At 31.2% G+C, this 15,337-nt stretch overlaps 3 protein-coding genes across 3 annotated transcripts; all 3 read left to right on the top strand.

Moving 5' to 3' along the window:
- Window positions 1-4,022: 4,022 nt before the first annotated feature.
- On the top strand, window positions 4,023-5,071 carry LOC122724348 (germin-like protein subfamily 1 member 13). The gene is made up of 2 exons (XM_043958900.1): window positions 4,023-4,202; window positions 4,342-5,071. The coding sequence occupies exons 1-2, from the start codon at window positions 4,082-4,084 to the stop codon at window positions 4,884-4,886; spliced, it is 666 nt and encodes a 221-aa protein (XP_043814835.1). The 5' UTR covers window positions 4,023-4,081; the 3' UTR covers window positions 4,887-5,071.
- A 1,119-nt stretch (window positions 5,072-6,190) lies between these two features.
- LOC110621585 (germin-like protein subfamily 1 member 7) lies at window positions 6,191-6,985 on the top strand. Its single transcript, XM_021765854.1, has 2 exons — window positions 6,191-6,207; window positions 6,305-6,985. The coding sequence occupies exons 1-2, from the start codon at window positions 6,191-6,193 to the stop codon at window positions 6,864-6,866; spliced, it is 579 nt and encodes a 192-aa protein (XP_021621546.1). The 3' UTR covers window positions 6,867-6,985.
- Window positions 6,986-12,593: 5,608 nt separating this feature from the next.
- LOC110620437 (germin-like protein subfamily 1 member 17) lies at window positions 12,594-13,603 on the top strand. The gene is made up of 2 exons (XM_021764171.2): window positions 12,594-12,754; window positions 12,895-13,603. The coding sequence occupies exons 1-2, from the start codon at window positions 12,634-12,636 to the stop codon at window positions 13,437-13,439; spliced, it is 666 nt and encodes a 221-aa protein (XP_021619863.2). The 5' UTR covers window positions 12,594-12,633; the 3' UTR covers window positions 13,440-13,603.
- The last annotated feature ends 1,734 nt before the right edge of the window (window positions 13,604-15,337 follow it).

The raw sequence follows: 15,337 nt of genomic DNA, 5'->3' as shown, positions 1-15,337 counted from the left end.
TAAAATTAATATTTTCATCATTAAAAGCTTATTTTATTAATTTTTTTAGCTTTGTTAAAATTAATTAGACTGAAATTGAAAGTCCTAAAAAATCTTTAAAAATATAATTAACTATTGAACAATAGTTAAAGGGTTGAAATGGCCTTTTACCTATTTTCTTCATAAAAATTTTAAAATTTAAGTTATGTGCATTTTAAATTGATAAGACTTGATAAATGCAGAAATGTTTAGTTTAAACCTTTGGTTTATGAATTTATTTATTTTTATTTTATTTTTAATTTCCGTTCCATTTTAAGGTCCAAAAAAATTAATTTCTTGAAATTTACAGCTACCTATTTCAACAACAGCCAAAGTTGAATATGAAAAATTCTTTTTATCATCGCATTGCAATCAACACTTGTTTGATTACAAATTGAAAATTTAATAGAGGAACTTTTCAAAGATATATTTTATTTTAGATATTAGACTAAACTCATCATAGATTGCTCAACAACTATAATAAAGCCACTTCTTGGAAATTTATTAACAACCAGCAAATAAAATATTTTCTATTATGCAACAACTACATCTTGAAAAAATGTTTTAACCAGTCATGAAATTGAAAAATTCTTAAATATGTGAGAATATGTAGAATTGATCCAGGGAGTTTCTCTCTCTTTTTAATGAATTAAAGATTAAAAAAATTGAAATTTTATGTTATTCTTATTGAGAATAATTTTAAATTATAAATTAATAATACCATATATTTATAGTGAGTGGGTGAGTCCAATATTTACAAGTTAATTTTATTAGAATAGTCAGCTTAAGTATCCCATACCCATAATTTCAAGAATCCAACCACTCTTCATGTATCATATATAACCATCAATGTACCCAAGTCCTAACATTGACAAATAAAGCTTAATGAAATAATTAATTTAATAAAAATTATTGTATAAACTTAATAAAAATAATTGTAATATATACCATTTCTATTTAGATTCAAATTTAAAAATATCACATAAAAAATTAAAAAATTTACAATTTAATTTCTGAATATTACCATTATTAACAAGTCAGCCTCTGCATTTTTAAAAATCTATTAAAACGTTCTTATTTTTTTTTCTATTAACAAAATAGTTATTCCATCTATTTTTACCATTAAAAATATAGCAAAAGACTAAATTACTCTCATTCTTCTCCTCCTCGTTCTTCTTCATCGATTCTTCATCTTCTTCTTCTTTAATTCTTATTTTTCTTCTTTTTTGATATTTCTTTTTATTCTTTTTTTTAAAGGAGGAGAAGGCTATTATTCTTTTTCTTCTAATTTTTCTTCTTTTTGTTCTCTCTTTTTTCTTCTTCTCTTTCATCGTTATCATCTTTTTCTTCTTTTTTGAGAAGGAGAGATTATTTCGTTGATGTAAAGAAACGATAATAATATTTTAATAGATATGAAAAAATATAAAAATATTTTAATAGATGTGAGAAAATATAAAAATATTTTAATAGATTTTTGAGAACGTAAAAACTGATTTATTAATAATAAAATATCTAAAAATTAAATAAGAAATTTTATTTGAGAGTAAAATTAGATTTTAAAAATTTTTTCTCTCACTCTTTATTTATTTTTAACAAAATGGAAAACGAAAAAATTATTTTATTGACGAAGAAAAAAATAAAAATATTTTAATAAATTTTTAAAAATATAAAAATTAATTTATTAATAATAAGAATACACGAAAATTAAATAATAAATTCCTTTAAAAAATTTAATAACTTGTGTAAATGACACATGTTACTTGTTCAGGAAGAAAGAAAGTACAGTTTGAGGGCCATAGATATCAAAATGAAAACCAACAAATCTTGAAATTTTGATTTTTGTTATTGGGAAAAGTCGCTTTAAATAATTTATTAATTGTCAAAAGTCCTCGGCAGTGGAGTCAACAGAAGACTTATCTGCTTGATTATAACCTAAGGATCTCTTGGTTCAACTTTCACATTAATTAATTAAGTTAACGTAATTAGTAGTTAATTAATCTGACTCGACCAATCCAATTAATCAAATCCAAGATAGCACGTCAACTTTTCTTCTCATATTTATTATTTAATATGGCTCTTAATCTAAATATATTATTAATTATTCTTATTATGAAATAAATACCGAAACAAATTATTTTTTATTTTAAATAAATATTAAAATATTCTGATATAAACTGATTTAAATAATTTTTAATCTATTTTTTATTCAATTTAAAATAATTAATTTAAATTATTTAATAATTTCGCTTTAACTATTATGTACATTAATTTTCTATATTTCGTTGATGTGGGACTGGAAAGCAGCTGAATCTCACACTCGTCCCTTCTAAATTTCTAAATTTGCGACGTTCTCGTCGCAATTGAATCAAATACAATTAGTAGAACGTCGCAACTGAATCAGATACAATTGGTCAGAATCAAATTCTCGGTTATTGTGGTTCGCTAATAATTCAGGTGGCTCCAACTCATCTCACACGAATGGTCATTTTCTTGCAGACCCACTAGCTCTATATAATTTTTGTGATCCAGTAAAACAGTTCGGTCCAAACTGACTCAAATAACTTTTAAACTCACTTTTCACTTAGTTCAAAATGATTAATTCAAATTATTTAATAATTTCAAGCTAATTATTATATTTAATTTGATTTTCTATAATTTTATCGATGTCCCACGTCAAGCCGCTGATGTTCACACTTTTTCATATTAAATTTGTGACGTCTCCGTTGTAACTGAATCAGATACAAGTGTTAAATCAAGACCAACCATCGAGTATTGTGGTTTGCTAGTATTTCGAACGGCTCCACCTCACCTCCCATAAGTAGTCATTTCCTCGCAGGTCCACTATTTTTGTACAATTTATCTGACTCAGGTGGCTTTGATACCGATTGAAACAGTTCGGTCTAAACTGACCCAAATAACTTTTGAACCCACTTTTCACTTGGTCCAAAATGATTAACACAAATTATTTAACAGTTTTGTGCTAACTATTATATTCAATTCGATTTTCCATAATTTTACCGATTTCCCACATCAAGCAGTTAATTTTCGCATTCAGAATGATTCTGATACCCATTAAAACAATCGAGTCTAAACTGATCCAAATAATTTTTAAACACACTTTTTAACTGACCATATTTTCGTCGATATGAAATCGAAAAACAGTTTAATCTTACAATTATTATTTAAAATTCATACTATTAAATTTTAAAAGATTTTATAGAATTTAAATTATTTAGACATGCATTTTATTAATAGAGAAAAAATTGATCTCATTTCATTTTATTTTTAGAAAGCACTTTTATCTATTTTTTAATTTTATAAAAAAAATAAAAAGATTGAAACTCGAAATTGGCCGAGCTTTGTTGTACTAAAGAGGAAGAGAAGCAACTCAAATTTCTCTAAATTAAGGATTTCATGCACATAGTATCAAATTAAGCATGATTGTTATTGAATAATTTATTATTTCCTTTGTATATATATTAATTTGGAGAGTTTTAAAGAGAAAATGTGCTATCAACATTTCAATCTATTGCATCAGTTTTTTGAAAATTGTGTGTATATATATAATGTCAAATTTCAAGTCTAGTAATGTGGGTAATTTTATGATTTTATTTTTATATATGAAAATTAATTAGCACTCAAAAGAAAAGAAAAAATGAGCAAAAAATAGCAGTTCAAATGCCTACATCCTCTCTCTCCCTTGAAACAATAACAGAAGGGTTGAAAAATTAATATTAAAAAACTCTAGGAACTGAAAATGAAAAACCTCATCAAAGCACACCGAAGCTTGAAACTGCTAGCTAGAGTTGAACCAGTCCAAGTTGATATCGAAGATTAAATCAAAAGGAGGGATGATTAAATGTATAAGCTAGCTATGCTTGTAGAAGAATTCGTGGTTTGGTGAAATAAACTACTTGGCAACCATGCATCAGCTATATTGTGTAGAGATCACACAGAGAATAGTTGAGAGACTCTCATCTATAAATACCCATCTATTCTTCCAAGATTTTCACACCATCCTTTCAAGTTTCAACAGCTAAAGGCTCGAGAAACTAGTCATAAAATGAAGAGCTTTCACTTCCTTGTGTTTTTGGCTTTTGCTTTGGCTCTCTCCTTTGCCTCTGCCTTTGACCCTAGCCCTCTCCAGGACTTCTGTGTTGCAATCCCCGAACCCAAGAATGCTGGTATTTACAAGCTTGCTTTCAGTTTTTTCAGCTTTCTTTCACGTTTTCCTCTAAAGAAATCTTTTTTTTTTTCTTTTTTTGTTATATGCAAGGATGGTCATCAATGGATAATGATAATAACATTTGTGTTTTGATGCAGTGTTTGTTAACGGGAAGTTCTGCAAGAACCCAAATCTTACCGTTGCTGATGATTTCTTTGCTTGGGGACTCAATATTCCAGGAGATACAGATCAAAATCGAGTTAGATCAAATGTCACTCTTTTGAATGTTGATAGAATACCAGGACTTAATACTCTTGGAATTTCTCTTGCTCGGTTAGACTTTGCACCCAATGGTGGCCTAAATCCTCCCCACATTCACCCTCGTGCCACAGAGATCCTTGTAGTTGTTGAAGGCACCCTTTATGTTGGCTTTGTCACATCCAACCCTAATCGCTTAATCGCCAAAGTCTTATACCCAGGAGATGTATTTGTATTTCCAATTGGTCTCATTCACTTCCAGTTTAATATTGCAAAGACGAATGCAGTTGCCTTTGCTGGTCTAAGCAGCCAAAACCCAGGTGTTATCACCATTGCGGATGCTATTTTTGGACCTGATCCACCAATTAATCCTGATGTTCTTGCTAAGGCCTTCCAATTGGACAAGAAAGACGTTGAAAAACTTCAGAAACTATTTGAAGATTAATTTGAAAAACAGCTAAAAGAAGTATAGTTCAGTGCTGCTCATTGCTTAAGAATGAAGTTTAGTTAGTTATTTCCTACAATGTCGTCAATAATTGAGCTGCCATATCATAATTAAATTCCGAGAAATATTTTCTCGGTGTTCCTATATACTACTTGAATAAAGAAAGATTTTTCAGTGTTGATTCATTTTGGATACAGTATATTACAGTTCTATTCATTTATTTTATAAGGTAACTAGTCCTTTATTCGGCCATTGTGGGGATAGTAAAATTTTTTATATTATTATTCTATGATGTTATTTTATAAAATAATATTTTTTTATATAAAGAGAAACAAAATATTTTTCTTTTAAATTTTAAACTCAAAATAGTAATAAAACACAAATTCATACATTATCAAACTTAATTGCAATAAAAAAAATTAAAAATTTTAATATTTATTATCATATATTATTAATATACAATAATAAATTCTATTTAAAAAATTATATTTTTTAAAAAATAAAATTTACTAAAACTTGATGGACGGCGGTTGCAGTAACGGTAGTGGTGGAGAAGGAGAATTATTCAATTTATCATAATTTTCTTTTGAGTATATCAATTTTTTAAATGATAAAATTTAATATATTAATTATGTTATACGCACATTAATTTTGTAATAATATAAATGTTTCACATGATATAAATATATTTTATAATTAAAAAAGAATATGATGATCTTTTTAAAATATCTAGATGATTCATTGTCCAACCTCAATTTAGTTAGGAGGAATAGTTGACTGTCAGAGTAGTGTAAGCATACATCTCACACTAGGTACTAAATAATAATAAAAAAAATTTCAAAACACAAATCATTTAAAAATAAAGGAGAATATAGTGCTTTATAGTGCTTTTATAGTGCTTTATATAAAAAATAAAGGAAAAAATATATAAAATAAAGATTATGTTATTGAGTTTTATATAAAATGGATAATAAATGTTACATGTTTTTATAGTGCTTTTCAAAGTTTAGCAAATTTATTAAATATTATAACTTAAATGGATTAATAAAACTTCAAAGATTTAGATGTATAGTTTTATGCAAAGTTTTCTTCAGTTTTTTTTTATATATTTTTTTATAATATCAAATTTGAGATACTCGAAAAAAAATAGTTTATATTCAAAAATTTAGATCGATAATTTTATTATCGATTGAAAAATATGATAAATTTTGTCAATTTGAAAGAATTGCGGTCTTAATTTTTCTAATAACTTAAGGCACATAACGAAAATTAGAATAATTCTTTATTTAATTAAATACTTGCTCATGGCAATACAGAGCATGTAATGTAAACAGATCATTATAATTGGAAAGTTTTATGCATGCATGGTTGATTTATTCATGGCTGCTATCAATAAAAAAAATAGTTTATATTGATAGATTCTTTAATGCAGTGTTTGTCAATGGGAAGTTCTGCAAGAATCCAAATCTCACTGTAGCGGATGATTTCTCCTTCTCTGGACTCAATATTCCTGGAAATACTGAAAATAGAGTTAGATCAAATGTCACCCTCTTGAATGTTGATAGAATACCAGGACTTAATACTCTTGGTATTTCTCTCGCTCGGTTAGACTTTGCACCCAATGGCGGCTTAAATCCTCCTCACATTCATCCTCGAGCGACAGAAATCCTAGTAGTCATCGAAGGCACGCTTTATGTTGGCTTTGTGACATCCAATCCTAATCGCCTTATCACTAAAGTCTTGTATCCAGGAGATGTCTTTGTGTTTCCAATCGGTCTCATACATTTCCAGTTCAATGTTGGAAAGTCGAATGCAGTCGCCTTTGCTGGTCTAAGCAGCCAAAATCCTGGAGTTATCACTATAGCAAATGCAGTGTTTGGTTCTAACCCATCCATAAATCCTGATGTTCTCGTTAAAGCCTTTCAATTGGATAAGAATGTTGTCAACTATCTTCAGAAGTTGTTCTGGGATAGCAATTGATTACAGAAGCATGCATAAATCAACCATGCATGCATATAACTTTCCAATTATAATGATCTGTTTACGTTCTCTGTATTGCCGTGAGCAAATATTCATTAAATAAAGAGATGGTTATATTTTTGGATGATGTTATATCAGCTAATCTGATTTCTTTCTTATATAAGATAATATTTAAATTTTTTCCAAATATAATTTTTTGGCTAATTAAATAATAACGTCAAATTCCCATATATATTAATAATCACGTCAAATTCGCATATATAGCATATTAAGGCGAATCAGATCTAAATATTCAGAATTCATTTGTATAATTGAAATTCATTTTTATAAAAACAGATTTTAAATGATTTTTTTAAAATCATTAATTACTTTTAAAATACAAAAAAAAAATTCTCATACCAAATTAACAAGGTAATTAATAAAAAAGAAATATTGAATTGATTTTTTTTTTTTACAAAATTCTTACTTCTAAATAGGATCTAATGATTATCGATTTCATTCTCATATGAGTTTAAATTCTCCGAAAACCCTTTTCTATAAATTATTATTTATGAAATCATGTAATTTACCAAAATGCAAACTTCACATCTCTCCCCATCCAGAGAAGCAGCACCGTTAAGCTTGGCAGAGACCTTGGTCTGGTGTTCAAGGGAGGAGATGGCCAACATTTTATACAATACATTGCTGGTCACATTTCAAATGATCTCTCCCTTTGTAACGGCAAATGATAAGCTGCCTCTAGCCCTATATATTGACACGGAACAACTAGTCTTGGATTTTATGGACCGGGACTAACTTTTATATTTTAATTATTATTTTTGGATATTTTGGGTATTTTTATATTTTTGCATATTAGAATTTTATTTCTATTGTAAATAGCCTCCTTTAGCTATTAGGATTTTAGACTCCTATTAGGATTAGGATTATTTTTGCATATTAGGATTTTATTTCTATTGTAAATAGCCTCCCTTGGCTATTAGGATTTTAGACTCCTATTAGGATTAGGGTTATTTTTGTATATTAGGATTTTATTTCTATTGTAAATAGCCTCCCTTGACTATTAGAAACTCACTTTTCAATTTTTGAGGAATTTCAATAAGACTTTTAGTCTTTCATCTTATCTTTTCTCTTATTTCGTCTTAGCCAAATGATATTAGTTGAAACTCCTGACGGAGTCTAAATAGTTCTGTATCAGATTGGTATCAGAGCGAAGTTCGACCATGGCAGATAACCAAGAGGCGCGACTTGCTGTGATTGAGGCATCTTTGGCAGAATTGAGGGAGATGATAGGACAGCCGACCCTGCAGCAGGGAATCCACCAACCCGCCGCCGCCGCACATCCCCATGTGGCCGCCAATCCTGTGGCCGCCATTCCTGTGGCCGCCAATCCTGTGGTCGTCAATCCTATGACTGCAAATCCCCAACAGAACTATCAGGAAGGTTATAGGATCAAGGTAGACCTTCAAAACTTTTCTGGTTTATTAGATGTTGAATCTGTTCTTGATTGGCTGGCAGAGGTTGAACGCTTCTTTGAAATTATGAACGTGGAAGAGGAACGCAAGGTTCCAATTGTGGCCTATAAGTTGAAAGGGGGTGCAGCAGCCTGGTGGAATTCGATTCAAAACGAACGCTATCGGAAGAGGCTGGAGCCCATACGAAACTGAGTGTTGATGAAGCAGATGTTTGAACAACGGTTCTTACCTAGCGATCACGCTCAGGTTTTATATAACCGGTATCATGACTGTGTACAAGGGAACCAAATGGTGGATGAGTATACCGAGGAATTTCTAAGACTGCAGGCGAGATGTGAAAACTGTGAGAACGAGGCCCAACAGGTTGCTCATTATTAGAGGGGGCTGAATCACGAAATTCATTATATGATGGGAGTAGCTGCGATTTTCACCTTGGCAGACGCTATTGAGATGGTAAAAAGGGCAGAAGAGCGTGTTGATTGGCAGCCACGACAGTAGCAGTACAATCGAAATTTCAATTACAGAAACTCTAGTTCAACAGGGACGCAGCAGTATAGAGGCAACTACAGCAGGCAGCCTTCTAAGGTTGTAAATTCTGGCAACCCTCCGAATGCCATGGAAGAAAGGAGAGACAGTAAGGGCAAGGCAGTCATCACTACAACAGACAAAGGAGGCAGGACCAATCCTTACCAGAAGCCAACAGGAGACATCTATTACCGGTGCAGGCAATCTGGTCATCGATCAAATAATTGTCCAGAACATAGAGGAGTTAATGCTGACCGCCGGCAGGTTAATATAGTTGAGCAGGTGGCTGAAACTGACGAGGAAGTGGATGACGATGACGAATCTATTGCTGGTTCTGAAGATAGAGAGGTCACCTATGTGGTGAAGAAGATCTTATGCTCAACAAAACAGGAGGACGAGACACAAAGGAGGAAGATTTTCCAGGCAAAGTGTCGAGTAGGAGAGGCAATTTGCAGGCTAATTATAGATAGCTGCAGTTGTGAGAATCTGATAGAGAAGCAGTTGGTGGAAAAATTACAGTTGCTACACAGCCTCACCCCTCACCATACAAAGTCAGATGGATTAAGGAAGGACCGACAATTGATGTCAACAGAATCTGCAGCGTGCCTATCTCAATCGGTAAATCTTATACTGAACCTGTTAATTGTGATGTTGTGGATATGGATTGCTGTGGAATTTTGCTAGGTCGCCCTTGGCAATTCGACGTTGATGCTTTGCATAAAGGGAAGGAGAATTCATACACGTTCACGTGGAATCAAAAGAAGATTACTATCTTGCCTTCCGGTTCTGCGAAACATTCTAAAGTGGAATAGAAGAATGTTGTTGCTATTTTTACGGGAGTGCAGAAGCTATCAGGCGCAGTTGAGAAATCTGGGGGCACACTGACTTTATTGGTGAGAGAAAAAAGTACAATGGAGGATGCACCATCTTTACCACCACCCGTCAAAGAGCTGTTGAAGGAGTTTCCTAAGATAGTGGAGGAATCATCAAAGCTTCCACCTTCGCGGGATATCCAACATCAGATTGATCTCATTCCTGGATCAAAATTACCGAATCTGCCTCATTACAAGATGAGTCCAAAGGAGAGTGAAAACCTCCAAGACCCGATGGAATTTGCTTACAACAGTATTGCAGCAAGTAACTTGGCAAAGCAGCACGTGGATGTTTTCAAACAGGTACAACAATACCTTACAGAAGCCGATGACAAACATAAAGCTACAGCTGATAAATATAGGCGTTTCAAGTCCTTCAATGTCGGGGACTAAGTTATGGTGTATTTACGCAAGGAGCGTGGTGGAGGACAGAAAAATCTTGACGCCAAGAAGATTGGTCCATTCCGGATCATTCAGAAGATCAATGACAATGCCTATGTTCTTGACCTCCCACATAAAATGAAAATTTCCAAGACGTTTAATGTGGCAGATCTATTTCAGTACTACCCTGCTGATGACAACTTGAGGACGAGTTCTTTATAAGTGGAAGGGAATGACACGGGGCAACTAGTCTTGGATTTTACGGCAGACTTGGATCGGAGCTAACTTTTATATTTTAATTATTATTTTTGAATATTTTGGGTATTTTTATATTTTTGCATATTAGGATTTTATTTCTATCGTAAATAGCCTCTCTTGGCTATTAGAATTTTAGACTCCTATTAGGATTAGGATTATTTTTGCATATTAGGATTTTATTTCTATTGTAAATAGCCTCCCTTGGCTATTAGGATTTTAGACTCCTATTAAGATTAGAATTATTTTTGCATATTAGGATTTTATTTCTATTGTAAATAGTCTCCCTTGGCTATTAGGATTTTAGACTCTTATTAGGATTTTGCATATTAGGATTTTATTTCTATTATAATTGCCTCCCTTGGCTATTAGAAACTCACTTTTCAATCTTTGAGGAATTTCAATAAGACTTTTAGTCTTTCATTTTATCTTTTCTCTTATTTCATCTTAGCCAAACGATATTGGTTGAAATTCCTGACGGAGTCTAAATAGTCCTGTATCACCTATGATCTCTACTTAATTTTTTCTTATATATTGTTTTACAAGAGGCATCGATGGTTTCGACCATGAAAGCTCATGTGAATAGCATCATTCAGAAATCCAGAACTGATTATGTTACTGTAGTCGAAAGCACATGTGAACCTGTCTAATTTTCATCAATTAGAAGTAACTGGGGGTATGAGTGACATAGACTGGTTTTGTGTGAAGGTAGAAGGATTATCAGGTGGCATCATAGTGGCATGGAATATCGACTCCCTTTGGATTACTTTTAAATCTGGCTATGAAAGATGGGTTTTGTTTACTGGAACTTTCAATTTTGGATGTGATTTTGAAACTATAATGTGCTTTCTATATTGTAGATCATCTTGGAAGCAAAGTATGCAAAGTTTATGACGTTATTGAACCTATTTTTTACTTATTTAAAATGATTAAATTAAATTATTTAATAATTTATTTTTTTCATTCAGAATGATTCTCGTATCAATTGAGACAGTTAAATTTAAATTGATTCAAATAACTTTTTAAACTCACTTTACATTTAGCTCAAATTATAATTAATCCAAACTATTTAATAATTTCATATTATCTATTATATATAATTTGAATTTTCCATACTCGTGAAATAAAATCTCACATGCAGGCGAATCTCACACACTGCCTAAAGTTGAAATAAGCTAATCCAATATTAATTAATTGTTAAAGTTTATTGAGTTGGTAATATGACATGGTAAACACAAATTGCTTCTAAATGAATTGCTGAAGAAAACCTACTTCTTTTGGCCGCCAGCCGCCGTAACGTCACTGATGATTTACCGATTCTTCCATGTTTACATAAAAAGAAAAAGTCTAAATATAATTAGTTTAAGGGTAAATTTCCAAAAACCCAAAAAAAAAAAAAATCAAAAATTAAGGATGAGCAAATTAAATTAATTTTTTAAATTAAATAAAAAATAAAGTAATTAGATTAATTTATTAATTTTCCAATCATACCTAATATAATATTCTTGATGGATTAACTATATAAGCAAATAAATAAAGAGATTTATGGATTAAATAAGCAAAAAGGACCATAGTAAGACTATGTATATAATATGTCGGATTAGGTGCTATTCGAGATTTATTAACATTTTTAAAAAAATCTTTTGTTAAACTGTCTACATTGTGATTTTTTTTTTTTTTTTTTTTATTTTATCTATAGTTCTGGTACATTGAATTTTTTATAAGACAATAATCTTTTAAAACAAAATATAAGACTATTGGTGTTGTGCTTCAACTACCTATGCACCAGTTTTGGTGCGTTGATGAGTTCCTTAATTATTATCTGAAATAGAAATTAAATACAGTTAGGAGGCCATAGAAGGCAACAAAAACCAACAAATCTAGGAAATTTCGTTTTAATATTTTAATTTCCATTGCCAATTCATCAAGCCCACGAAAGCATTTGATTGTTTTTTGTTAATCCAGCAATCCTTAATCAACGTTATATTTCTATTTAATCAAGCTATAGTAATTAATGTGGACAACTTTGAGCTTTTAAATATGAAAAAACTGGCTGCTGAAAAAAAAAAAAAAAACAAGCCTTGATCATGTCTAGTGTTTCTGGTTTTAATTATTTTACTTCAATAATCCAAATAAAAAAAAAATCTAACAGAAGCTTGAAATTGAGAGACTAATTTCACCTATAAATACTCATCCGTTATGCAAGATTTTTCACACCTTCAGCTCAACAACAAAAGGCTAGAGAAATTAAGCAGTGCTAAAATGAAGGCTTTTCATTTCCTTGTCTTATTAGCTTTGGCTGTAGCTTTCTCTTTTGCCTCCGCCTTTGACCCTAGCCCTCTCCAGGACTTCTGTGTTGCAATTCCTGAACCTAAGAATGCTGGTATATCTATAAGCTTGCTTTCACGTTTCTATCGTAGTATTATCCCTTAAAGAATAGTATTCCTCTGTAGATATCTTTTTCTTATTTTGTTTTATGCATCTCAATGGATACTGATCCTAAATTTTTATATATTAATGCAGTGTTTGTTAATGGAAAGTTCTGCAAGAACCCAAATCTTACTGTAGCTGGTGATTTCTCTATTTCGGGACTCAATATTCCAGCATTTACTGGAAACCGAGTTGGATCAAATGTCACCCTCATAAACGTTGACAAAATACCAGGACTTAATACTCTTGGTATTTCTCTTGCCCGGTTAGACTTTGCTCCCTATGGTGGCTTAAACCCTCCCCACACTCACCCTCGTGCCACAGAGATCCTTGTAGTTGTGGAGGGCACCCTTTATGTTGGCTTTGTCACATCCAACCCCAATCGTTTGTTCACCAAAGTCTTATACCCAGGAGATGTTTTTGTATTTCCAATTGGTCTCATCCACTTCCAGTTTAACATTGCAAAAACGAATGCAGTTGCCTTTGCTGGTCTAAGCAGCCAAAACCCAGGCGTCATCACCATAGCAAATGCAATTTTCGGGCCTAATCCACCCATTAATCCTGATGTTCTAGCTAAGGCCTTCCAATTGGACAACGCAACGGTTGAAAAACTGCAAAAACTATTTAACAGTGCATAAAAATAACTATTTGAAATGAATGCTGCTCATTGTTTAAAAATGATGTTTAGTTATGTTTCATGCATGTATTTCCAATAATTGAGCAAGCATATTATAGTTATAGTTAAATGCAAATACGTGCATTTTTGGTGTGTCAATAATAATTCAATAAAGAGACTTCTGTATATGTCTTCTTTATATACGTTGATTATTATATTTATTTTGAATCCGATACTTACAGTTTACTTTAAAAAAAATATATTGAATTAAAACTAACAATTGAACCACATTATTTATGAATCAAATGATTCCTTTTGGTTCTGAATTTGATTTAATCTTTTTTATTTGTCTACTTGAGACTACCTAAAAAAAGAATTTATTCAATTAATTTTAAATTTGAATCAAAATTATCGTTTTAAAAAATATATATATACATATGAAATTAGGTAATGCGTCTTATGTAACTTAATCTGTCATATATATATATATATATATATATATATATATATATATATATATATATATATATATATAAATAAAATTTAAACTTTGAAAAATATTATTATAAGGAAAATAACCTTCTATTTTTAAAAAATAAAATTATTTTTTATATTTTAAAAATTTTATTGAGATTTTTATATATAAATTTATTAATATATTTTATTTTTTAAATTAAAATTAAATAATTAAAAAATAATTATTTATTAAAAAATTTCATAAAAATATTTTTTAAATATAAATTATTTTTCGTAAACAAATAAAGGCTTGGAATAAAAATATTCTTTCACAATTATAATCGCTTCTAGGTTGTTTGAAGTGGAACACCGATGGTTTATCAGTTGGGAAGCCAGGACCCAGTGTTATTGATTTTTCTTGGAGGTTCCGGTGGTGGTCATGGTATTTGTATTTTTGTTTTTTTCTTGTCCCCGCGGAATCGAAGGCTCCAATACTGTGGAGCTTAAGGCTGTCACTATGGCTCTAGACCTATTGGTCCGCAATCCTTCTCTTTGCGAAAATGTTGATAGCATAATTGTCGAGTCTAATTCAACCAACGCATTCTTTTCGATTTCTAATATTTTTGGTCTACATGATTTAATTATATTTCAGCAGCCTAAATGTAACGGTTTTTCGGTGCGAAAACCGTCTAACGTCTCAAACGATAGAAAATTAAAATTATATATAATAATTAGCACGAAACTACTAAATAACTTGAATTAATCATTTTGAAGCAAATGAAAAGTGGATCTAAAAGTTATTTGGGGTAATTTGAGTCCAACTATTTCAATTGATATCAAAGACACTTTGAATCAGACAAATTGTGCGGAGTTAGTAGATCTGCGAGTCCAACTGTTTCAATTAATATCAAAGACACTTTGAATCAGACAAATTGTGCGGAACTAGTAGACCTGCGAGGAAAGGGCTACCTGTATGAGACGAGGTGCCGTCCGAGATACTAGCAAATCACAATACCCAAGAGTCCGGTCCTGTTTAGCAATTATAACCGATTCCGTTACGACAACAACGTCGTAAATTTAGCGGGATCGAATGTAACGGTCAGTTGCGTACTTTCAGTATGGAAGTCTTCCCACGTTGGAAGATGATGAAAAATTGAAATTATATATAATAATTAGTACGAAAGATGATGGAAAATTGAAATTATATATAGTAGTTAATACAAAACTACTAAATAATTTGATTAACCATTTGGATCAAGTGGAAAGTGGATCCAAAAATTATTTAGACCAGTTTAAATCGGATAGTCTCACTAGACATTCTTCTCGAAGTAGTGTCCGAATGAGCAAAGCAGGGAATTTCTCGCCCTAATGACTTCGTTGCTCTCTTCTAAGTGAGTCTTTACTGAATCTCTAGCCTGCTATTGTTGGATTGAGTTCGTGCGGCATCACGACCCTGGTTTTGGC

This window comes from Manihot esculenta, chromosome 8, assembly GCF_001659605.2.
Source record: "Manihot esculenta cultivar AM560-2 chromosome 8, M.esculenta_v8, whole genome shotgun sequence".
NCBI lineage: Eukaryota > Viridiplantae > Streptophyta > Magnoliopsida > Malpighiales > Euphorbiaceae > Manihot > Manihot esculenta.
Note: the sequence above shows the minus strand (reverse complement) of the source record. Positions and strands in the feature narration are given on the sequence as shown.

What these genes read in the sequence shown, in the direction of transcription:
- LOC122724348 (XM_043958900.1), top strand. Translation starts at nt 4,082, where the DNA reads ATGAAGAGCTTTCACTTCCTTGTGTTTTTGGCTTTTGCTTTGGCTCTC. An exon ending in CCCCGAACCCAAGAATGCTG is followed by an intron (nt 4,203 to 4,341) that starts GTATTTACAAGC and finishes GTTTTGATGCAG; the next exon opens with TGTTTGTTAACGGGAAGTTC.
- LOC110620437 (XM_021764171.2), top strand. Translation starts at nt 12,634, where the DNA reads ATGAAGGCTTTTCATTTCCTTGTCTTATTAGCTTTGGCTGTAGCTTTC. An exon ending in TCCTGAACCTAAGAATGCTG is followed by an intron (nt 12,755 to 12,894) that starts GTATATCTATAA and finishes ATATTAATGCAG; the next exon opens with TGTTTGTTAATGGAAAGTTC.